Source organism: Squalius cephalus, assembly GCF_949319135.1.
Source record: "Squalius cephalus genome assembly, chromosome: 4".
In the NCBI taxonomy this organism is placed as follows: Eukaryota; Metazoa; Chordata; class Actinopteri; order Cypriniformes; family Leuciscidae; genus Squalius; species Squalius cephalus.
This window is the reverse complement of record NC_137125.1, coordinates 10,844,650-10,870,795: the sequence shown is the minus strand read 5'-3', so window position 1 is coordinate 10,870,795 and position 26,146 is coordinate 10,844,650. Positions and strand designations below refer to the sequence as shown.

The following is a 26,146-nucleotide window of genomic DNA, read 5'->3' as shown; positions in this document are numbered from 1 at the left end:
CATGTGAAAGAAGTTTCTGTCTATATAATGAAATGCAACAAGAGGATCAGGGCGATTCTGTAACCCAGATCAGCCCGTGATGCGAAGTGTAAGCAAAACACTTCGCATCATGTATTTAAAAATGTCAAGGTATTGAATCTTCTCATGAAATGAGAAGATTCTTTGAAATTCTATGAAATTGACCTGATACATTTACCTGACATAATAAATTGTAAACATTGATTTTATTCTAATGGACTCTAACAGACATTATTTTCAGTAAAGAGTTAAAAAGAATCGTCAAACATTCGCTCACATTTAATGATGCACAAATATCATTAAAACCTTTTCATTTATGGAGTCAGATGAAATAATGAGAGAATTCACATGAGAAAATGTATTTCATTTAATCAAATTACTTTGCCATGAGAAAAGACAGTAACATGCAGAGACCTTCCCCGCTGATTGGATGCCTCCATTGGGCCGATTGAGCGTGGGCTTACAGGCTTCTCTCCGTTGTGAATTCTCATGTGGACATTAAGGTTTCCTTTTGGAGTGAAACTTTTTCCACACTCTTGGCAGTAGAAAGTCTTACCCCTCCAGTGTGAATTCTCATGTGGCCTTTAAGATGTTCTTTTTGAGTGAAACTCTTTCCACACTGTTGGCAGGTGAACGCCTTCTCTCCATTGTGAATTCGTGTGTGTTTTTTAAGGTTTCCTTTATCAGTGAAGCTCTTTCCACACAATTTGCAGGTAAAAGGCTTCTCTCCAGAGTGAATTATCATGTGGCCTTTAAGATGTCCTTTTTGAGTGAAACTCTTTTCACACTGTTGGCAAGTGTAAGGCTTCTCTCCAGTGTGAATTCTCATGTGGACTTTAATGTTTCGTTTATCAGTGAAGCTCTTTCCACACAATTTGCAGGTAAAAGGCTTCCCTCCATTGTGAATTCTTGTGTGTTTTTTAAGGTTTCCTTTATTAGTGAAGCTCTTTCCACACAATTTGCAATTAAAAGGCTTCTCTCCAGTGTGAATTCTCATGTGGCCTTTAAGATGTTCTTTTTGAGTGAAACTCTTTCCACACTGTTGGCAGGTGTAAGCCTTCTCTCCAGTGTGAATTCTCATGTGGCCTTTAAGATGTCCTTTTTGAGTGAAGCTCTTTCCACACTGTTGGCAGGTGTAAGCCTTCTCTCCAGTGTGAATTCTCATGTGGACTTTAATGTTTCGTTTATCAGTGAAGCTCTTTCCACACAATTTGCAGGTAAAAGGCTTCTCTCCAGTGTGAATACTCATGTGGATTCTAAGATGTCCCTTTTCTGTAAAGCTCTTTCCACACAGTTGGCAGCTGTAAGGCTTCTCTCCAGTGTGAATTTTTACATGTCTGTTACGGCCGCTTTTTCTTGTGAAACTCTTTTCACACTGATTACATTTGAATGGCTTTGCTCCAGTATGAATTTTCATATGGACTTTGTTTCGTTTTTCAGTGAAACTCTTTCCAGTCTTTTGAGGGACTTTTTGTAAGGAAATCTTTTCAGTCTGTGAGCAACTAAAAGATTTTTCTCCATTTTTGCAATCATGATGTTTCCCATACTGATCCTTCTCTTCCATTTCACTTTCCAATTTAAATGCCGTCAGATCTAAAAGAGACAAATACAAGTTAACCAAAGTTTAATGCCACAAAACAACAGACATCAAGACATTAACACATTTAAGGCATCAAAACCAAAAACATGTATCCTAGATCCTTGTGGCAAGCAGGATGAGGCCGAAGGCCTTGAGAGAACGGTATCTCTCACGGAGGAGCGTAAGCATAAAGGAGGAGCGACGACAGTGAAGAGCGAGACAGGAACAGGCCTGAGTTTGAGTTGTGTTTTGTTTTATTGTGACAGCAGTCGTCCGTGAGGGGCTGCTGTCTTTTACTTTCATTTTGTATTTGTTTTATTTAATTATTTAATTAAATTATAAGACTCGAGTACGGTTCGCAGGTGCGCACCCGAGTTCGTAAGACAGCGTTCACATCATCCAAACGAACCGAAATCTGATGTCATTCAAACCCGGGTGCGCACCAAAAGTGCTAGTGTGAAAGCGTCCTTAGAGAATAGAGAATAGCCATAGTCTTGCTCAATTTGTGAAAATGCAGAAATATATCTCTGAGGTGGAGAATGTTAAGAGTCATAATGATTATGCACCATTTCTTACAGAAGGGACCTTCTGTCTTTGCCTAGCTCTGAGAAGACTGTTCCTGTTTGTGTCCATCGAGATACGGGAGCCTCGCAGTTTTTGTTTTTGGAAGGACTTCTGCCTTTGTCTGATAGTATTGCTACTGGAACTCATGTATTGGTTAGAGGGTTTGAGATGGGGTTTATGGAAGTTCCTCTACACTGCACCCTCCAAGATCTGTTTTCTTTGGTGAATGAAGAAGGAGGTGACCAGAACTGATTAAAAACAACCTATGCGTTCTGACATTTTACTAGATCCTAGGATCCAAATTGTGGTTCCTGTTTCTTTTCATCAAGCCATCCTGCAGCTGTCTCATGAGGGCGTCGCTGGTCATATGGGTGTACGAAACGCCTATGACAGGGTTTTGAGAGAATTCTATTGACCTAGGGTCAAATGTGATTTGATTAATTATATACGCTCCTGTCATACATGTCAAATGACCGGGAAGCCAAACCAGAAAATTCCGTTGGCTCCTTTATAGCCTATTACTGCGTGTCACAACTCCTTTTGAACATTTGATAATTGATTGCGTTGGTCTTTTACCACGATCTAAGGCTGGACATGCTTATTTACTTACTGTCCTGCAGCCTACCCCTTGAGATCCATTACTACTAAATCGATTTTAAAGGCATTCAGAAAATGTTTCAGTCTGATGGAGGGTCAAACTTCATGTCTCGACAACTTAAAGTCACACATAACATCAAGTGTTTATCATCCTCAGAGTCAGGGGGTGCTAGAAAGATTCCATCAGACTCTTAAGTCACTTTTGAGATCTTATTTTGTTGAACTTGACTGTGACTGGGAAGAGGGACTTCCTTGGATGTTATTAGCTATCCGTGAAGTCGTAGAAGAGAGCATAGGTTTCAGTCCTAATGAGTTAGTGTTTGGACACACTGTCATGGGCCCTATTGCTGTCTTGGCAGATGAATGGAAGACTTTTGTTTCGCCGGAAAATGTTTTAGATTATGCAAGTAGTTTTCGTTTCCGACTCTGGCATTGTTACCAGTTTTGACTAGTCCTTTCCAGGCTAGGTTTATTGGACCTTATACGAATGCAAAATGTTTTCCCAATAACAACTATCTATTAAACACGCCTGACCGCCGAAAGAAACTATAGGTTTGTCATATTAATTGATTAAAACCTTATATGACTCTTGTGACTTCTCTGTCTGTTGATATTGTGTCAACTACTGCAACTGTTGGTCAGAGCACTTCAGAGGTATCTGAGAAGATGGTGGAAAATTCGGGTCCAATAGCTACGGATGAAATTAACGTCCTTCTCGAGGAGTAGAGGAAGGGCGACTCCACAATTCTGAACTTCTTGCTAATTTGACTGCTTATTTGTCTCAATCAGAGAAGACGGATATTATTAAGTTGTTAAGTTCATTTTCCTCTCTCTTTTCTTATGTCCCTACCCGAACTCGTGACATTGAGCATGACATTGACGTTGGTATGGCTCAACCTGTAAAACAACATGCATATCGACCCTGTAAAAAGGGGGTTGCTTCAGAAAGAGGTAAGTTACTTGCTCATAATTTAGCAGAACCCAGTTTAAGATCTTGGCGCTCTCCTTGTATCCCGATAATTATTATCGTGACTACTGGAAGCTTAATACACTGACAAAACCTGATTGTTACGCCTTACCTAGAATTGATGATTGTGTGGATTGTGTTGGCTCTGCACAGTTTGTCAGCAAATTCAGCCTTTTGAAAGGCTATTGGCAAGTGCCTTTGACATCTCGTGGTAAGGAATTGTCTGCTTTTGTTACACCAGATAGGTTCCTGCAGTACACCGTTATGCCTTTTGGGGTCAGAAATGCTCCCGCTACGTTTCAGCGATTGGTAAATCAAGTACTGTCTGGGTTGTCAGGATGCAAGGCTTACTTAGACGATGTTGTATTGTTTAGTTCTTTCTGGTCCGAACATCTTGACCAAATGAAATAACTTCTTGTACGTCTGTCCAAAGCCAATCTAACAATTAACCTTGCCAAGTGCGAGTTTGGAAAAGCCACCTTGACATATTTGGGTAAGGTGGTTGGATGGGGTTGTGTAAAACCAATCAACGCTAAAGATGATGCTATTAGTAGTTTCCCTACACCTTGTACCCGTCTTGAACTCCGTAGATTCCTGGGAATGGTAGGGTACTATCGAGGGTTTTGTCAGAATTTTGCCAGTGTAGTTACTCCTTTGACTGATTTATTGAGTCCAAAGAAACCATTTCAGGTCAGAACAATGCCAGAGTGCTTTTGATAATGTGAAAGCCCTGTTAGCCAATGCTCCTGTACTCGTTGCACCTGATTTTAAGAAACTGTTTCTTCTTGCAGTTAATGCCAGTGCTTATGGTGCTATAGCGCAGCTCTTTTACAGGAAGATGCTGATGGAATTGAACATCCGGTTAGCTATTTTTCTAAAAAATGTAATCGCCATAAGCAGGCTTATTCGACTATTGAAAAAGAGGCTTTAGCCCCTGTGTTGGCTGTTCAACATTTTGAGGTCTACTTGAGCTCAATTTGTGGTCCCATCATAGTTTACACAGATCACAATCCTTTGACCTTTTTAGATCAAATGCGTGGTAAAAACCAAAGAATTATGAGATGGAGTCTTATCTTACAACCTTTTATATATCATATTTATATATGATAATAGAATATTGAACAGGTTGTGCGATTATTCTCTAAAATAAAATCTCCATGTTTTAAGGTGCTAATGTGGTGACGTGTTCATGTAACCGGAGGGTTACGCTACCAATAACGCACATAATAGCTGTCACAAAGAACCGGCAAAAGTAATGATTATGAATGTGTCAAATATATCAATGAGACATTTTAATTATTTATTAAAAAACTAGTGTTTTCTGTGTCAATGTCGGGCTGCAAAGATGAAGTTGACGATGCTGACTTGTTATCTTCGCAGTGAGAACTACACATTTCATACGGATTAGCCTACATAAGCAGAGAGTATAGTAGATTTCTTTTCCTTTTGAATTGTTTTGTTTAAAAGTAGATATTTCAAGCTTTCTATATAGAATAACTAATGGAATATTGTTAAATTCGCTAATAATTGGGTGACCAGATCACAAACCAGAATTCAACGCCGACAAAGATTAAATTTATGGGCTCACACACAACTCTCTCATTTGTCGTGACGTTATAACATTTCGTCTCATCTCGTTTTGGTCAATGAAAATGAAGAGACATTTTAGCATAGTTTTTATTTTGTAAACCACATTTAGACTCAGTTTTTATTCGTCAACAATATTGCATTATACATTTAATTATATTCATCGTCACATGACCAGCATTTACGTAGTGTCTCGTTTTTGTCAGGTGATAAAGGTTTGTTGACGACATTTAGTCATAATTTTCATTGACGAAAGCAACACTAGTTCTGAGCCACTCCCCCATGTTAATTGCTAATTAGTGCATTGCGTAAAACATTACCCAGACAGCAAGCCAACATTGAATAACCCCCTGAGGTCGGCTATCGCGCCGGCGCGATAGGCTCGTTTTTTTCCTTATCAGTTAAAACAAATAAATAAAATAAAATATTACTTTTTATCTTATATGCTTGTGTTATACATCAATTGATTCTGTTAAATGTGTATTATTTTTGTGTATACTCACAATAAAAACAAAGTGTTGTGCTTTTCGCCAAATAAAGAAAAATAAACATGATGCGAGTTCTGCTTTCTCTCTGTCAGTGTAGTTCATTCTGAAACGCGTCCGAAAATGGACCATAACTCAGCGAATACTCAGTCAAACAGACATACAGACACACAGGCATGAAGCTTGAATTCTCTTCTTTTAATTGAAGTAATTTATATAAAAAACAAATATTCTCATCTTGTGAAATCTGCATTAAAAGAGAGCGATTCCAGTCGAGCTAATTAGAGCTCATTCAGATGTAATGTGACCCCGCCCACGGAGAGCGCGTGCTATTCAAACGCAAATGTCTGAGGCAATCCAGACAAACTGTGAACGCCCCCATCAGCTCGAGAAAACACATCAGATCATTGTACTTGTTTACACAGTCTCGCAGCGCTGTGAGGAATAATACTATAATGGAAAATTTACCTCAGAAGTACGAGGAGCAACAGATCCGAGGCTATGGAATAATGTAGTAAGTTTTTTTTTCATTCTCAAGTGCGACGCGTTTCTGTGCATGAATGAATGAATGAACGGCAGAGATGCCGCTGTTTACCACAACTGGTAAAAGACGGTTTAAATTTGAATCGTTTCTGTCTGTGAATGTTTCGCTTTTAGCAAACTGTATTGCTATAGGCTACTGAGTAAAAATCGAGTGAAATATGTTGAAATAAAATGTATTTGTATAAGCAACGTATTAAACTGCAAATTAACATTTATATTTCTTATAATAAAAACGAAAGTTACTATGTTACAGACATATGAAAGACAACATTTCATTGATTAGTTTTGGATAGATTATACATTTTTACTGTAAAATATCTGCCACCTCAAATAAGTTTTTGTTTGCCAATTTTTGCTCATATGTTAAATATAGTATGGTTTGTCAAAAATAATCAAATAATATGTTATAGTGTTTATTCCAATGTAGCCTAGGCTATATTCAAGTAATGAATCCTTAACTTTGAAATATGTATGATAAAATGTATACTTTAGTTTTTACAAAGAAAGATTACACTTGAATTGTTGTTGTAATTGTAACCTTTGTAATAAAAAAAAAAAAATACAAGGTAGATGTAAACAAACTATTAAAAGGTAAATATAAGCCTTTTCTTTAAAATAATTTTTTATTGTGTTTTATTAGTGACAAATTTGGGGAGAGGATAAATATTCCAAAACTGAAAATACAGTATGAGAATTAACTGCACAATTACTAGACATGTTTTCCTTTTGATATTATAGGCCAATTTGCAAGCACAATTTGTGGAAAAATAAAAAAAACATGAGATGCTTCCAACTGTTGCTCTTGCATTCTTTCTTGTGACACACCTGAATGAATGGCTCATTAAGTATGCGGGCCCCATTGTCTCCAGGTGCGAACCAGGAGGCCCACTCCGCATATTGCCTTTCCAGACAGAAAGTGTTTTGCAAAATTTAAATCAATGTATCGTTTTATGTGAATGATTAGGCAGGATGATTTTCACATCATTTTGAAGAACTCTAGGCGATGACATCCATTAGTCAAAAGTCTTATTGACACATATTTAGAATGTGTTTTATGGCCTTATTTCAGAAACTTTAGTTTTTAGTTTTTTCAATAACCATGCATAAACATTATTCTCTTAAAAATACAAACATGTACATGCATGGTGCTCACATATGATGGTAGCCCTGTTTGTGCTATATAGAGTGAATTTACACCTTTTCCATTAATATGTTTATAAGCAACTGAAAAAAGCAAAAATGTCAGGGCATGTCAGAACATCTCAAGGACCCCAAAAACACCTTAGACCCCAGAGGGTTAAACATTGTTTTTCCATCTGAATCATCATTATGGTTGAAAGTCAATGATTTATAGTTGACCGGGAAACGACGCTGTTGTTGAAGAGTCATCGGCATATAGTTGACCGGGAAATATGATTGAAAATGCATCGATATATAGTTGACCGGGAAATATGATTGAAAATCCATCGATTTTTGGTTGACCGGGAGATCAACACCAACGTACTGCACCGGACACAGCTCATTTCTGGACCTTGGCACAAGCGTACAGGTAAGCTTGCTTAATGTTCGATATGAATGAATTGTACCAAATCAAATACTGTTAGGTTGATCGTTAACATGATGGTTAATGTAGTAACCGACGCAGTGCTGCAGTCACTGAAATAGATTTTTGTTTTACCAATGTGTCAAAATCTGCCAAAAGTACTATGTGGTTCTCTTCTAGGTTATAAAGTTAGCAAAACCTCATTGGTCCAGTCTATTTTTGTGACAGCTAGCTCAAAATACATGTCTGTACCCATTGCTAGTGTCGTGAAATCTATTAACACAGCACCGCTATTTCTCTGACCGCCGGAGAACACCGGCGGAACCAACGCTAGCATAGTGCTCTATCTAGCGCTATACCCACAGCAGTGACCGCGGCAGGCCAGAATTACACAAAAGACATGGTTTACCTTTACTTTATTCAATGCAGAACTGTCTCGAGTTGTAACGTTAACTGGAAATGCCGATTAGACCATCTCGTCGTAATAGCCTACAAATCCAAAATATGAATAATCCTCGAGCAGGCCTGCGATATGCGTGCGATACAGTTTTGTAACTCCATTGTGTTTGTTTTCAGAAATGATAACAGTCGTTTTATACTAGTGCTTATGCGATATCACGATTTTTGATGATCTTCTGCACCTTTTCTGTATAATAACAGTGCCACGCGCGCACTGTTATTATACAGCGCCTGACAACCAGGCCTGGCGTCAAGGGGGGCCCCACATACTTCATTTAGAAACAATTAAAATGCCTCGTTAATTTTAAAGACATAGCCTTATTATTAGCCTCTTTTTGCGGTGAGATTTATGCATATTCCTCCATGCACCCAGTATTTAAGCAGAAATGAATGTGCAATGTAGTCAACCAGAAAAATCTTTTGTCTATGGTAACTCTAATCAATACATTTACTATTTAATTAGTTATAAGTATCCAGTTATTTATATTTAATTTGTTGAGTCAACAATTAGTTCTGATTTAATAAAATAATAAACATGATTTTTTTTAGAGTCACTTGGCCTCATAAATTGTCCTTATGAAAGATGTCACTGCAAGCTAATCCTTTTTGCCTCCCTTTAATTCGAATACATCCATGAACATATTGGGCAGTTTTGAAAAGTTCTTTGAATGTAGTCCGTCTTATACAGCCTCAACAAAAATGCGTTTCTACCCAGAAATATAAAATGATTTACCTAACTATGAGATGGCAAGATGAGAGAGGGGGTAAAATCTTTGCGTGGCAGGTGGAGCTGCCACTCGACCAGTCACGGATATGCGCCTGCCACTGCGTTATATGCGTGTGTGTATTTGACTTTCCTATGTGTACTGTGTTCGTGCCATGTTCTGCTCCCAATCCTTGACGACAGCTTGATTGAACAAATCATTGACTAAATCACAGTAGCATACTTTTACTTGTATTCTAGATGCCTTGACTCAACGTCTTACAACGGCAAACACCTATGACTTCGCTCAAGCTGTACAGAAGTGGCTGCGCTACGCCCCAGACTGAGCGGGAGGAGCTGGAAGACAGACGCAGCAGGAGTTAGCACGTTAAAAGAAAAAAAAATGAAATAATACAATAAAAATGATTGTTTAATTTTTAAAGAATGCGTGGGGTGTCATTTGTGCTAGTCTAGGTTATAGCCTAAAGGTATAGTTTCTATTTTCTATATTTTGCTAGCCCATCCTGGCTGTCGATAAAGCAGGATTATAGCCTAATAATAATGTTTTTAATATTATATTAAAATTACAGACCTTCAGATTAAACCTGTGGTATACTAAAACACCATTGAAGTTTTGTTGATATGCTGGGATTTCAACATTGTTTCAATATCCATTGTAATCGAAATACCATTGAAATTCTGTTGATCTCTGATTCAATGACTCAATGACTTTATCGTTGACAGCAGGATGTTGATTTAACATAGTTTCAATTACTATTTGCTATCTGGGTAGTATTTGTAAAAAATATGGTGGATTTGCTTGAGCGCCATGACAGTCTGATACAAGCTGTGAAACGGTTCCAGTGCTGAGAGCCCTTTTCTTGATGCCTTACCCCTGTTAGACACTGATGACTGACTAATTTATGTATTATTATTATCTTTTTATTGTTTTACTTCTAGACTTTGTTATTTTTATTTACGACTTGTCTTTTATTATTGTATTTGTATGTTTAACCGTGCTCAATAATTGTCCATTTCATTTACTTAATATATTGTTTTTTTCTCTTTCATGTTCTTGTGAATTGTTACGATGAGAAAAGGGAATGTGCTAATACTCCAAGTGCATTTACATATATCAGACTTTTATATACATTCCCAATAAATATATCTTTACATAAAAAGAAGTAGATATTGATTTTAATGTTACTCAAAAAAATTCTTGAAATAAAGCATGTCCAAAATGGAAGTCGGATCTTCCGAGGCGACCCGCTCAATGTCAAATAAAACCACTTTAATTAGGACACTCTTCAAAATTATATCACTCATTTCTGTAGAGCTGGACTTTTTAATAAGGGTCAAATGACTGAGTTCAGCTTTGAGAATGAAACTGACCTGTTTGTTCCTCAGTTTCTTCTTGTTTCACACTGAATGTTTCTTCAATCTTCACGTCTTCATTCTCCTCTTTAATAAACTCCATCTTCATGTCTTCAATCTCCTCTTTTATAAAAGCCATCTTAATAATAGTGTGTCACGTGGATCTCAGTTGCTACACCATGAGTTTTTCTTCTGTTTATGAACACTTTGTCCTATTTAAGATGAGAATAATTACCAGAAAGAAAAATAAATGCAAACTAATTCTCTGAGTGTGTCTCAATCAGATCTAGTTCAGTTCACTGGTAAGAGAGTCAGTCAGAGAGAGAGTTAATGGACTTAAATGATCTGATTAGACTAAAAACTCATAAAATACTCAGAATAGTATTACAAATTATTACATGATCACACATTAGGTTCATATGAATTAGAAATTCTATGCAACATTTATTGATTTGTAGATTACATAGATATACACTTAGTAAAATTTGTCATCACACGTTTGTGTTGTTTGACCAACAGAAGACCGGCAAGAGACAAAAAAATAATTTATTTGGCATAGCTTGTAAAAACGATTTTGAAATTGCCTAACCACTTTGCATTGATTTAAACACTTTAAAAGCTTAAAACACAAACCTTTCTTCAGCAGAATCACAACAGATGCAGGAGATCGGCGCTGCCTTGTGACGTCATACCTCCACTCCAAAATAAAAGTCCTGTTCACACACTAAAATCAGAAATGTGCAATTCTCACACAAATAATAAAACATGTATCAGCGGCGTTCAGAGTTGAATTCTTGGTGAAATACATATTTAAATGAATGTTGATCAGTGATATCTGAACTACATCTAATATGCGAGATTCTGTAAATGGCTAAACTAATGTTTCTGTGCAGAAACAATTTAAGGGGTTCGAGAAGAACTTTTTTCAATAACAAACCAAATTTAGTTTGATGTTTTGTTTTTTTAAGAGTTTATCAAAAACAATAAAGGTATGACACTCTAATTAAAAAATTTGTAGGGCCACCAACTCGAAAAAAACAATGTTATTAAAAAGTGCATAAAAATGGAGTTATGCAATAAAACAATTATAATGTGTTCATTACTCCCACCCACACACTAACCTTGGGTTTAATCGCTGTTATAGGCTAATTATGAGGGGTCCTTGAAAAATGTTCTACCTTATAAGTGGTCCATGGCCCCAAAAAAGTTTGAGAAAGTTTGGTTTAGATGAAGTAGGAGAAATAACAGGAGTACACTTGGCTGATTCTGGGATGACAGAGATTAACTCGGCAGACTCAAGACGCTGGAATTGACTGAAAGATGACAGTGGTTGACTTGACTGGCTCTGGGGTGGCAGGATCCTGATATCTATTCTGCTGAGTTCAGTTTTGGCCTGATCATGATGAAATATTAATAATAAAAATTTTAGTTTTAAATTTTTAAAATTAGTTACCAGTGAACCTTAATGTAAAGTGGACACCTGTGAATTTTTCATTTATGACTAACAAACATTAATAACCTGTGAAAGTGAACCTTAATGTAAAGTGGACACCTGTGAACCATTTTTTCATTAGATACAATCATTAATCATAATACAATCAATAACCTGTAAAAGTTAACTTTAATATCCACATGGTAAATCCACACATAGAACAGCAAGCAAACACAACCATTCGTAAACTAGACTGGACAATGTGCTGAACATGTCAGAGTGCAGTGTTGTGTTCAGACAATTATCTGATAAAGACATGACATGGCTAAATAAATAACAAGGGCTTCTCTCCAGTGTGACACCTCATGGGGACTTTTAAGTGTCCATTTTGACTGAAGCTTTTCCCACATTTCTTGAGTCAATTCTCAAGTGGCAATTAAGGGTACCTTTATGTTTGAAACTCTTTCTACACTGATCACATGTAAACGGCTTCTCTTCAGTGTGAATGTTCCCCCTTAGCTGTTCTAAATCCACTGTAAAACATGGCTTTTCAGGGCTTATTGCTTAAATAAACCTTGGTTATTCATAAAATAAACACCAGCAACAAAAAATATAACATTATAACACATTTATTCCTCCGCCAAGCAATGTAGTTCCAAAGAGGTTGCTAAGCAACACATGCAGCAACAAAGACAGTGAAAAACATGTTTAAAGATTGGGTTGGGTTGATTGGGTTGAGAAAGATTGGGTTGGGTTGGGTTGGGTTGGGTTGGGTTGGGTTAGGTTGATTGGGTTGAGAAAGATTAGGTTGGGTTGATTAACATTTATAATGGAAAACACCATTAATTGTGCAATTGCTGAAGCATCGATCAAATAAGTTAGCACTCTTTGCTGGATGAGGAGTTTTTAACGCTGTACAGGTGCGCTTTAATTGTGGATATTGCTCCAGCATCATCTCTCCTTGTAGTTTGGGCGCCAGTAAGATTGCAGTGACAGCTTCGCAAGCAGTGATTGGTGTAGATTGTCTCAGTGCCAGCTGCTTTACAAATCCCTGGCATCATAGAACCAAGGAAGTTTACCCCCATAGGCTCTCTAGTGTACCTAATTAGGAGAAAGAAAAAATGTTGCCTTGTAACCTGTTGCATTGTAGCTGTTGTTACTAGCAAATGTCTTTTTCTTGTTACAGTGTAGAGTAATCAAGCAAAAAATATATTGCTGGCAAATGACAGTATGACTACAGAAAGGTGTGCACAATATGCTACAAATAATGAAGTAAACTAAAGTTTAACTTACCATACATCTTTGGTGTAGTCTGTCAGCTTCGGATGGAAAAGAAAGGCTTGTGGATTGGCTGGCAGCAACAAGAGGTATTTCTCCAATGAGGCGACAAGACACAGATGATTCCCTGACTGTTCAAACAAATCCACATAGGCTTTCTTTGTTTCTTTCGCCAGCATCTTTGTGTTTTTTTTGTGCATTGGTTGAATGACAGTGTTGCATACTTCTGACCGTTCTCGTCCTGGCCGATGATAAATGACTCGGGCTTCAGTTGCCGGTTGCCCTCTTTAGCTCTGCGTCCCATATGCAGCAACTTTGTTGACAAGACCCTCAGGTGAATTTGAATTCAGTGCTGCAGACTGCTTGATTTTCTGAAAGTCTGCCTCCGTTAACGCAGGATGGTGGGATGTTTCGCACGTCCTTCTCGGCGAAGATTTTTCACCAAGTTTTTATTTTAGTGATAAACTCGGGATCTTTCAACAGACACCAAATCGGGTGATCGGTGGTCCATGGGGGTGAAGTAAACATCACAACATTGCCACAAACTGTAGGAACTATACTAACTATGATGCATATCTTCGTCCGAGATGGTACTCCTTGGAGCATCCACGTTGTTGGAACCCTTCCGCATCGTCAGCTGGATCTTGAGCTGGACTCGGCTGCTGTAGCTATGTTCCTGGTGGCTTTCTTCAGCTGTTTAGACTCCAGACCCACCCTCTGGAGGAAGTAGCGCACCGATTTTGCTAGGAACCCGTGGCAGCCGACTTCAATGCAGTGGCTGGTTGCATGCCACCCCTTTAAAACGGCTTCGTAGACCAGGTCTTGGCTTTTTTCAGGAAGTGGGACATGGCTAGTCTCTCTTCCTAGGGCACCGTGAGCTCAACAACTATGATGGTTTTCTTCTCCTGGATAGCAGGACCATATCTGGCCGAAGGGAGGTCACTGCCACGTCCTGTGGGAAGATAAGCTTCCTCTTCAGGTCCACTCTCAGCTCTCAGTCAGAGGCTCGTTGCAAGATAGAGAACGTTGCTGCTAGAGATAAATGGGATCTTTCAACAGGCACCAGGATCGGGTGATCGGTGGATCATTTATGTAATGGTTGAGCCCCACACGTAGGCCGGCATAACAGCTGAAACCGAAGGGTTCACCATTCCCGTTTTTCACGGTGGCATAAAACTGACGCAGAGCCTGGTTTAGGTCAATTTTGGTTATTGTTTTGAAATCAATAGCCAGATCTTTCTCGGCACACCAATTCTGAAAACAGCGAACAGACCACATAGTCTGTTTAACGGTCCCAGTTTCATTTCTTGACTTTTCCAACTCTTCAATTTCTGCTTTGTTTTTTATCTTCTTTCTCTGTCCTGTCCATCTGTTTCCACCACTCATCAATGCTTAGACCACCCATTAAGTCAAAATTGACAACAAAATCTGTCATTTTGAATCAATTTGGCACAGTAATACTGAATTGTTTTACAGAATCACAAACGGCAGTTGCGCAGTAATACAAATGTAATAACGTTAAAACACATTCCTTCGCCAAGCAAGGTAGTTCCAAAGAGGTTGCCAAGTAACACATGCAGCAACAAAGAATCACAAACGGCAGTTGCGCAGCGCGCAGTAATACTATAAAATACAGTCACATTTGTATGTTTGTTGAGCAATTAACAATGGCTTCGAACACAGCTCAACCAATCAGAATCAAGGACCAGAACTATCCGTTTTATAATTCTGTGTTTATGTCACACTTTTGGCAGGTGTAAGCTTTTCTCCATTGTGAATTGACATGTGCCTTTTAAGGTTTCCTTTTTGAGCAAAACTCTTTCCACACTTTTGGCAAGTAAATGCCTTCTCTCCAGTGTGAATTCTCATGTGTTTTTTAAGGTTTCCTTTATCAGTGTGGCTCTTTCCACACAATGTGCATGTGAAAGGCTTCTCTCCAGTGTGAATTCTCATGTGGCCTTTAAGATGTCCTTTTTGAATGAAACTCTTTCCACACTGTTGGCAAGTGAAGGCCTTCTCTCCAGTGTGAATTCTCATGTGATTCTCAAGTCTTCCTTTTTGAGTGAAACTCTTTCCACACTGTTGGCAGGTGAAAGTCTTCTCTTCAGAATGAATTCTCATGTGGCCTGTAAGATGTCCTTTTTGAATGAAACTCTTTCCACACAATTTGCAGGTTAAAGGCGTCTCTCCATTGTGCATTCTCCTCATGTGATCCTCAAGGTTTGCTTTTTTGATAAAACTCTTTTCACACTGTTGGCAGGTGAAAGGTTTCTCTCCAGTGTGAACTCTTATGTGGACTTTAAGGTGTCCTTTTTCAGTAAAGCTCTTTCCACACAATTTGCAGGTGAAAGGTTTCTCTCCAGTGTGAATTCTAACATGCCTGTTAAGGACTACTTCTTGAGTGAAACTCTTTCCACACTGTTGGCAGGTGTAAGGCTTCTCTCCCGTGTGAATTCTCATGTGTATTTTAAGGATTCCTTTATCAGTGAAACTTTTTCCACACTGTTGGCAGGTGAAAGGCTTTTCTCCAGAGTGAATTCTCATGTGCTTGTTAAGGTTTCCTTTTTGAGTGAAACTCTTTCCACACTGATTACATTTAAATGGCTTTGCTCCAGTGCTCAATTTTTCTCCAATTATGAAATCATGATGTTCCCCATACTGATCTTTCTCTTCCATTTCATTTAGTTCTTGACTCTTCACTTTCAGTGCCATCAGATCTAAAAAAAGACAAATACTATTAAACCTATGTGCAATATTAAATGATAATGCAACTAAGAATGCGCTCAGGGTTTCTAGGTCAATCGTTCCTGGGCCAAAAATGGCCTTTGGTGGTGGCTATATATATTAGGGCTGGGGGAATTAACGTGTTAATCTTTGCGATTAATTTGATACGTTTAACGCATTTAAAAAACAATAACGCAATTTGCGCAGCACCTTTTTTGGCCTCGTTTTGATGAATTCCTGTTGCGGCTGCTATTGAAAAGGCCGAAAATATAAGCCGAAAATATGCCGCCCCACTCCTCCGTGTTCGGCAATCAGGTTTCATTCTCTCGCAGCTTATTTAAACGTACAAACACCTAATTAAATATTAAATATTATAAGGAAAAATGTCCTCACAAATTGGACAGAAAATAGCCCTATATTAAAATAATGTTAAACATCAATATATCAATATATTCTTCTTCATTCAGTTCTATGCAACATACTCAAATTTAACAGATTTATTTTTTGACTAATTATCAAAATAAAGTATAGTCCTACAAAGCTATTATTACCAGAGCATGTGATCAGAGCAGGTCATTTTACCATTGTTGCCTAGCATGGCTATACCAGCTCAGCAAACAGAAGTCTACTACTGAGAAATTTCACGTTATTTGAGCGGACTTTGCTTTTCCAGTGCGTGATCGGTACATGATTGGAGCGTTTGGGCCGTGAACGACAGAGCAGAACACGCAGCACAAACACGGAGTGGAACATTGAGCAGAGAGCGCCGACACACACACACACGGAACAGAGAGCGCAGCGCAAACACGGAGCAGAACATTGAGCAGAGAGCGCCGACACACACACACACGGAACGGAGAGCGCAGCGCAAACACGGAGCGGAAAAAACCCGCTCGTGAAGTTTGGGGGAAATGCGATTAATTACGATTAATCACAGCAAATTGTGCAATTAATTAGTTCATTTTTTAATCGATTCCCAGCCCTAATATATATATACACTGAACAAAATTATAAATGCAACACTTTTGTTTTTGCCCCCATTTTTCATGAGCTGAACTCAAAGATCTAAGACTTTTTCTATGTACACAAAAGGCCTATTTCTCTCAAATATTGTTCACAAATCTGTGTAAATCTGTGTTAGTGAGCACTTCTCCTTTGCCGAGATAATCCAACCACCTCACAGGTGTGGCATATCAAGATGCTGATTAGACAGCATGATTTTTGAACAGGTGTGCCTTAGGCTGGCCACAATAAAAGGCCACTCTAAAATGTGCAGTTTTACTGTATTGGGGGGTCCAAGGTTTTTTTTTCACTAAATTTTCACTCAGGGCCACTAAATAATGTCTATCATAAACCATTGGCTAATAAACTCCTAGAGTTTACTCACCAGTGTGTGTGTTAGAGGCTAAGTATAAGTTTAACATAGATATATTTTCACTCGCTCAATACTCTGACTGAGCGCTTAAGAATTTCGCTCTCCGTCATGCAATCTGTACTATTTCAATTCACCTCAATAGTAGGAATGGGCAAGAGTGATTGAGTACTCATTAGTGACAGCGATGATCGATCATGAAAACGATGATCGCCCTGACTTTAAAAAAAAAAATCTCTTTTTCTGATTGGATATTGTGGCAATTTGGGGCAGTTCCTGCGATCTGATTTGTCAGTTAGACAGCACGCCTTCCAGACCAGGCAGCGAAATAAAGTTAAACTGGATTGGAAAGCACGCACTGCAGTAATGCCTGGAATCACTTTGATCATTAAATGCAGTTAAGTGCAAGATGTGCAGTGCCAATCTATGATATGCATAACATTTTAATGAGAACACGATTTTAATAGAATGTTGTAATTTCTCTGTGCTTTAGTTATTCAGCGTGCTTTTAAAGGAAGAGTGCTTTCATGTGTTATACATCAGACTAGCGTGGTCAAGTTCATGTGCACATTCGCGTCCTTTTGTGCAGATGTAAATTGCAAGATTACTTTTATATTGTCTATATTTGATTAATCTCAAATAAGACATGTTTGGTTGAGTTTAATAACCAGTTAGCAAAATGCTACATTTTACCGACCGTACATTCACTCTTCAGTTTCAGCTCATATGCAATGTCTGACATTACTGACTGGGTTATTTGAGATGTTCATATTCCTTTTAGATAGCCTATTTCTTTTTCAAAATCATTGATGATATGAATAATGCAGCAGTGTTATTTTGAATAGATTTTTTAACAATAAACCTGTTTTATTTAAGGTTGTTTCTAGTTACCTCAGTGATGACTGTCACTTACTATCATGGAAAATAAAATTAAGAGCAAGATGTGCAGCTTCAATATATATACGTCATATTCAGCATTTTAATGAGAACAGGATTGTGATAGAATGTTGTAAATTATCTGTGCTTTAGTTGCCCGTGTATTAGTGCACTGTTAAGAGAAGAGAGCATCAAGAATTTACCTTTCTACATGTAAATATATTGCACGCTCAAGTTCACATGCGCATTCGTGTCCTTTTTTGCAGATGAGAGTTGTAATGTTACATTTACTTTATGCATCTAGGATTTCTGATTATTAATCTCATAGGATGTGTCATAGAATGGGCTTCAGTTTACTGGGATCATTTACTCTTCAGCTTTACCTCAAGCCGCTATTCCTTTAAGATGTTTCTTTTTTGATAACATTGCTGCATCATAATCTAGCTCTTTTCTAGTCATACGTTCATGTCTTCATAGACATGTCTTGATGTCATATTTTTATTTGTCAACATAAATTTTCGTAACAGTCTTTCATGTAACATTTCATAACATTTTCATGACGGACAAGCCATGCCCACCGAGTACTCGTTTTTTGAGACCTGTCAATTATCGAAATGAGAAATTTACAAAAATGGCCATCCCTACACAAAAGATGCGCAGCATACCTGTATTTGACGTACCGTGAACTCGAAAAACGCGCCGTCGCTTTTCTGAGGGCACTGTTTCTCACAAACGCAAAGAGTGAGAGAAAACCAGTCAATATCTGGTGTGACCAGCATTTGCCTCACACAGTGCAACACATCTCCTTTGCATAGATTAATAGATAGTTTTAGATAATTTTGTTAAGTGTATTTCATACTTGTATGTAGTATATTCCCAATAAACAAATCTTTACATAAAAAAAGTAGATATTGGGTTTAGCCTAATGTTACTCAAAATAATAGACTACTTCTCTATTATTTTACCTAATTTAACTGTCAAATAAAACCACTTTAATTCGGACACTCTTCAAAAATATAATTCATTTCTGTAGAGCTGGACATTTTAATAAGGATCAAATGACTGAGTTCAGCTTTGAGAATGAAACTGACCTGTTTGTTCCTCAGTTTCTTCTTGTTTCACACTGAATGTTTCTTCAATCTTCACGTCTTCACTCTCCTCTTTAATAAACACCATCTTTGTTTGTGTCTCAGTATCTTCACATTTCATTTGGATTGTTTCTTCAATCTTTATGTCTTCGCTCTCCTCTTTAATAAACACCATCTTTGTTTGTGTCTCAGTATCTTCACATTTCATTTGGATTGTTTCTTCAATCTTTATGTCTTCGCTCTCCTCTTTAATAAACACCATCTTTGTTTGTGTCTCAGTATCTTCATGTTTCACTCTGAACGTTTCTCCAATCTTCATGTCTTTACTCTCCTCTTTAATAAACACCATCTCGGTTTGTGTCTCAGTATCTTCGTGTTTCACTCTGAATGTTTCTTCAATCTTCTTGTCTTCACTCTTTTCTTTAAATTCCATCTTTATAATAGTGTCACATGGACCTCAGTTCCTTCACCAGGAGTTTTTCTGTGTGTTTGGACACAGTCCTGTTTAAAATGAGAATAAGTAACAGAAAGAAAAACACATCAAAACTGATTCTCTCCTAAATCAGCAGTTCCCTTTCGAGGGAACTTGTGTTGCGTTGAAGACGACACTTTGGGGAACACCTCCAGCGTAATAGCGTCTGAAGCACGTGTGGAACTAGTCCAACATTTATTAGTAACTGAGTAACTGAAATTATTACAATATAAAAATATTTTTTAAAATCTGGTGTTTTTAATCACGATTAATCATTATTAATACAGGACAAATTTGTGATTAATTAGTTGATATTTTAAATCGATTCAGAGCACTAATATTATATATTAGAGATGCGCATATCGATATCTGCCAATAATGGTAATTTTTAATGTTTTTGTTATCGATCTAAGGGTGTACTCACACTAGGTACGGTTGCCATGAACCGGGCCCGAGTACGATTGTCCCCCCTCCCCACTCCCCCACTGGCCTGCACTCACATAGGGTTTCAGCATTCGTGCCGGAGCACGCTTACGTCATTATGGTGTGACGATTTCGGGATAAACAGGAAGAGCGGCGCATCGCTCTGAGTCCATCGCTCTGTTTACTTTGTGGATAATTTTGAGTCGTTTGGTCCACAGCCCTCTCACAGCCTGTTGTTAAACAGATCTATCGCCTTTGTGGCACGAAAATTTTCACGTAATCGTGCTGCTCGTATGAGGAGGTTTGCGTCACGCGTCCTGTTCCGTGCTCCAGCACGGTTAGCGCTCACACTGCATGCGAACCGCGCCCGAGTCCAACTGAACCGTGCTCTGGCCCACCTCTTCCAACCGGGCCAGGGCCGGCTAATCGAGCCGCGCCCGGGCACGGTTCGGAGCACTCACACTAGTCAAACGAACCGCGCTTTGGTGGTCAAACGCACTCGGGCACGGTTCAAACTGGCTAGTGTGAGTACACCCTAATAAGAAAATTAGGCCAATATATTAAATTTGATAGATAATGTATTTATCCTTTAGCTGAGACACTGTTCGCCATGATGGTTTTGAATAGCTTGATATGAAAGGAAATGGATATGGCTGATATGGCTGAAAGGAAGAAACCGTTCAGTGCAACATGTGCAGCACAAATCTGTCGTATTGGTTCCCGACTGTAAACATTGTAATATTATGCTTATTTTGTGTGCAGTGTTTCCCCTACAATGTATTAAGCGGCGGCGATTTTCAGCGCCGCTGCAAAATCTTCATATGATCAGTAATATCACGACATTCACTTACACACCTAAAAACACTGAAACATGGCAACCGGCGGCGCTGCTAATGTGATGGCTCTGAATCCACTTGTTGACAAAGGAGGAAAGAGCAAATGGAAATATTTTTGATTAGGCTAATGTCACGTTGCCATAAGGGGCCGTTCACTTCACATTCACGTGTGAAACAAATGATATACAGTCCCGGAGTCATGCTGCAACCAGGAGATGAAGGAGAGCTGAGATCCACATCAAAGGCAAAGCCACCCCAGAATGCTAGCACGGCTAGCGCCGTTGCTTGGAGGGCGCCTCCAGCGCACAAAGTTCACAAAGCGAAGAAATGTTGAGCGCACAAATCCTAGTGTATATCTGTCTAACAGTGTATACATTGATGTGGATCTCAGCTCTCCTTCATCTCCTGATTGCAGCATGACTCCGAGACTGTATATTATTTGTTTCACAGTCTTAAATTCCAGTTATTGTGCGTTTGATGCCGATTCATAGTCCGTGTGATGTGTGATCTAACAAGCACACGGTAGTGAGTCTTTTCAAAACAGCAACAAACTCCAACAAAATAAAGTAATTTTATGCAAATCCACAGCCTTTTATCTACAGATCAAGCATTATAATGTGAATATATCATATTGGAGAGAGTTTTACCGTGCATCCAGCCGGAAGAGGCGCGCGCACTTTTTGAATACTGCTGGAGAATGATTGACAGCCGCAAAGGAGGGAAAACGAGTTTCCGTATACTTTAATGATGTAAACAGACTTCTGTCCCTCACATTAAGCTATGGAATGACTTCAGATGACTTTGTCACCCGAACTGACATGAAAAAGCGGGAGGCGCCGAAAAGCGCGCTGTTTGCATCCCTGCTTGTCAAAACGTGTCAAAGACACATCAAAAAGCTGCTGTAACAGTATACTGTAACCATATGGCACTTAAAAAGCACATGCCAAGACACATAATTCCCCGTCTTCTTTTACTAAAGAATATTTTTGACTTATTTACTTACCGGTAGTCTTCTTTCTTAACTTCTTTTGAAATGCTACTAAAATTTATACTGGCCAGTGGGGTGAAAGCCCAATGGCGCCACCGCCACCCCTGGCCACCCCCTGGTGGCGCCATTGAGTGGATGATAGCCCTGAAGACGCCTAGCAATGATATACCTTTAGTGGTAGTATACCTTTAATTAAGTTATAACTTAAGAGTCTTCGTAGCGCGCTAAGAGACAATGCTATCGGGAAACACAGCCCAGGTATGATGCATAATGGAGATTCCAAAGCGCTCTTCTTTGGTCAGAACCATGGAGAGCGATCGCGGAGAGGTCCGTCCTATGCACCGAACATTTTTACAATGCAACAAAATATTTAAAGAGCATCAAGCTATTAAAACCTATATTATGTATACGCACAGACTCACCCACATTGGTCTGGCCCATCCCAAACTGGAATCCTGGCGCCATGCCTGCTGTAGCTTACTTAAATTAAGATACAATTAATACAAATCGAAATTCACTTTAAAGAAAGGCAGCTGTTCTGTTTGAGGTCTCTGTGGAAGTTTTAAAGCAGTCTTTTAGTGGCGCTTTCAGAGCGCTCACATCCGTAACCAAGAACGTTGGTTACCGGACGCTAACACGTTGTTTTTTCCCTCATAAATGCGAACACGAAAAATAAAATAAAATTAATATTATAATGGATTTTTGTTAGGTCAGACAATGATTACCAAATTTCTTTAAAAAATCGAACCAAAAGTCAAATTATTATGGACGGAAGTTAAAAGTGATGGGTACAAAATGACTCATGACGAAATGTGGTACCACACCGTCACCGAAATCGACACCTGTGAAAACATCCCCCCCCCCCTCTGTTTTTTTTACAAATCGCACCCTGTATATATATATCAGGGTTACCAACTCTCACGCATCTGGCGTGACAGTCACGCATTCAGCCTCAATCTCACGCTAAATTCTCATTTAGCAATTCTCACGCTAAATTAGACATTCTTCTGTGCCGTATTTTTTTTTTTCACTCATGTGCACTAAATTTCAGAATTACTACAATTCAGGCTCTTAACTACTGGATGGACCACTATTTATGGCGCAAATTAGTTAAAATCTCCCGGAATCTAGAGCGAGCAGGCATGCGAGACAGAGACTAAACCGTAGCGCACGCACGGCGTACGGCAGCGTTGAGCATTGTAGCCAATCACTGACATGTCTGTTGAACGCATCGGCCAATCAGAGGCGTTTAAATGAGTCGCTGTGCTGAAGATGTGTTTTGCGCGAGCTCACCGAGTTCTACACTTTCGCAAACCTGTCATTATTATTGCCTATAAACTTAAAGGGGGGGTGAAATGCTCATTTTCACTCAATCTCCTGTTAATCTTGAGTACCTATAGAGTAATATTGCATCCTTCATATCTCCAAAAAGTCTTTTGTTTTATTATATTAATCAAAGAAAGATAGGGTGTACCGAGTCTTTCCGGAAAAAAACGAGCGGCTGGGGGCGGGCCGTGTGGGCGAAGCTTAGCTGTGCTAACGCGCCGAGCTAGTGACAACACACAGAGACATTATTTGTTCAACAGTTACTCACCGTCCGGTTCCAACGCACGACCGTGAACCTTTATTGCGACTGCTCGATCCTTAAGCATTAGACGATCTGGGCTTTGTTTATAAAACAATCATCGTCGAAATGCAGGGAACAAACAGTCTACACCTCCGTTTATGCTCAGGAAAAACAAACTCCATCCACTGGTGCCTTAACGCTGGGTTCTTTGGGAATCTGTGCAGGGTTGTCTTGCCCTGGCAACCAAAAACACACTTCTTTGGTGACACTGGCTTCCCAAAAGCCGAGCAGGGCGCTTTGATGGCGAACTGCTTTCACTCTCTTGCTCTGAGTGCGTGCGAGCGTGCGTCTTTCCGAGGGAAGTGCCCTTTGGACCCATATAAGGAAATTCCGCCCTCTCTTACGTGAGAGAGAGCCATACTCGAAAAAAACTTCCCGAAACTTGTGACAAACCGGAAGGACAATTTTTGGAACAAAAATACTCCTTCAAACGTACAACTTAACTTTTGAAACTTTGTCCATGTTTAGCATGGGAATCCAACTCTTTAACAGTGTAAAAAACTCAGTATGCATGAGACAGCAATTCACCCCCCCTTTAAGATGCAAATAAAAGATTCACAGCAATGTATTTGATATTCTTGATGCTGTTCTGATGCGCTCCATTACGCACCGCTCTCTGTTTGGTGTTAGGATGACTAAGAGTTCAGCTGTTTAGCTCTTCAATGTCAGAATGATTAAAGAAGTGAACGAATGCCTGGCAAAATTTAAGTGGAAAACATTTAATATTTGACTGTTTTACAATAGAAATGTTCAACTACCGACAGTATCCGGTGACGCGAATTACTCAACTTTTTTTATTTATTTACTAAATTTAGCCTTTTTGAATTGAAAATATGCTATAATTTCTTTGATTCATTTAGAGAGAAGCATGCATAATTAAAAATAAAATATTATTTGCAAATAGTTACAATTATTTCACTAATACAATAAGCTTTTTTTTCTTTATTCCCTTAAATCGCTTTCATAATTAATTCCTTTAAATAAAAATACCCCAAAAAAATTGGGGTTGGAATAACCCCCCCCCCCCCCCCCCCCCCCCCATCATCTCATATATATATATATATATATATATATATATATATATATATATATATATATATATATATATATATGATTAATCTCATATAGGATGCGTTTGGTTGAGTTAATGAGCGATGCAGTAAAGCGATTCACATTGAACGGTGATCATGTTTATCTTTAGTGCACACAGCTCAAACAGCACTGCACATTAATAACTATGATTGGGACTGTCATAGCCTATACACGGCATTATAATGAGGATACTACTGTAATAAATCGTTGTGAATTATCTGGGCTTAGTTGCCGTTTCTTTCAGCGAGTTGTCCAGAACAGGGGTTTTACTCATTCTGAGCAACACAGTCAAATAGCAGTCATTAATGTTAGATAACCTATTATAATGTTACAGTATTGTATAGTATACAGTAATGGTAAAGTATTTTATTTTACATAGCTTGTAAAAACGATTAAATCGATTTAACAGTATATTTTAATTTAAACACTTTTAATGCTTAAAACACAAACCTTTCTTTAGCAGTATCACAACAGATGCAGGAGAGCGGCGCAGCCTTATGACGTCATCTTTCCACTCCAAAATAAAAGTCTTACATACACTAAAATCTGAAATGTGCGAAGAAATTCACATACAAATAATACACCAAATATCAACTGCGTTCGAAGTTAAATTCTTGGTGAAATACATATTTAAATGAATGTTGATCATTGATAGTTACCCATTAAAGAGTCTGAACAACATCTAAAATGTGAGATTTTGTTAATGGCTAAATACTCATATTGGTGTGCAAAAACCAGTATACACTTAATACAAGTGGTCGGGAACTTTTTTCAATAACTAACCAAATTTAGTTTGATGCAGTTATAAAAAAATAATAATAATAATAATAAAAAAATTAAAACTCATTTAGAGCCACAGACTCAAAAAAACTGTTTTTTTTTTTTTTTTTTTTTACAATGAATACGTAACATTATTCAATATGTTATGAATTGTGCAAAATATACTAAGTGTGTGTGTGTATGTGTGTATCTGATTTTTTTTCTCCTTATAGTGGATGAGTGTGGTGGAAAACTCTCACTGTTAAACACACATAAACAACTTTTTTTTTTTTTTTTCACGTTTTATGGTATACTGGAAAACAATTAGGATTTCCTAAGTTGTAAAAGCTTTTGTTGGAAAGATATAGTCAAATATTCTGAGTGAGTGGATTCTATCTTAAATGCTTCTGATTGGCCATTGCTGTTCAAGAAATCAACACATATGTCTGTGATTGGCTACAAAATATGTTAGAAATAGAAATTCTGCTTGTTAATCGTTTTTATTTTGTTTTAGCTGTTCTTGTTGCTTTTGTGCAACAGATGAATAACAATTTATTTGTTTTTAGATCATTGTTTTCGTATCATTTCAGAACTAAGTTAAAGTATAAGAAATGTCCTGACGGATTAACAAAAAAGGAACATTAAAAGTAATATGTGTATAGAGTATATAATATATATATATATATATATATATATATATATATATGTGTGTGTGTGTATATATGTGAGTGTGTGTGTGTGTGTGTGTGTGTTTTAAATG

The 26,146-nt window shown here is 38.2% G+C and overlaps 2 protein-coding genes across 2 annotated transcripts; both read right to left on the bottom strand.

Moving 5' to 3' along the window:
• Positions 1 to 342: 342 nt before the first annotated feature.
• LOC307157277 (uncharacterized protein) lies at positions 343 to 11,120 on the bottom strand. Its single transcript, XM_079869154.1, has 3 exons — positions 11,053 to 11,120; positions 10,438 to 10,631; positions 343 to 1,611 (listed from the first exon to the last, which is right to left on the bottom strand). The coding sequence occupies exons 2-3, from the start codon at positions 10,556 to 10,558 to the stop codon at positions 506 to 508; spliced, it is 1,227 nt and encodes a 408-aa protein (XP_079725280.1). The 5' UTR covers positions 10,559 to 10,631; positions 11,053 to 11,120; the 3' UTR covers positions 343 to 505.
• Positions 11,121 to 13,304: 2,184 nt separating this feature from the next.
• Positions 13,305 to 25,145, bottom strand: LOC307157201 (uncharacterized protein). The gene is made up of 3 exons (XM_079869049.1): positions 25,078 to 25,145; positions 19,193 to 19,690; positions 13,305 to 15,846 (listed from the first exon to the last, which is right to left on the bottom strand). The coding sequence occupies exons 2-3, from the start codon at positions 19,620 to 19,622 to the stop codon at positions 14,864 to 14,866; spliced, it is 1,413 nt and encodes a 470-aa protein (XP_079725175.1). The 5' UTR covers positions 19,623 to 19,690; positions 25,078 to 25,145; the 3' UTR covers positions 13,305 to 14,863.
• Positions 25,146 to 26,146: the final 1,001 nt, after the last annotated feature.

Excerpts from the sequence above, each read along its gene's own strand:
- LOC307157277 (XM_079869154.1), bottom strand. The coding sequence starts at position 10,558 with ATGGCTTTTATAAAAGAGGAGATTGAAGACATGAAGATGGAGTTTATT. Across the intron at positions 1,612-10,437 it reads AGAAACTGAGGAACAAACAG|ATCTGACGGCATTTAAATTG; the intron begins GTCAGTTTCATT and ends TGTCTCTTTTAG.
- LOC307157201 (XM_079869049.1), bottom strand. The coding sequence starts at position 19,622 with ATGGAATTTAAAGAAAAGAGTGAAGACAAGAAGATTGAAGAAACATTC. Across the intron at positions 15,847-19,192 it reads AGAAACTGAGGAACAAACAG|ATCTGATGGCACTGAAAGTG; the intron begins GTCAGTTTCATT and ends GTCTTTTTTTAG.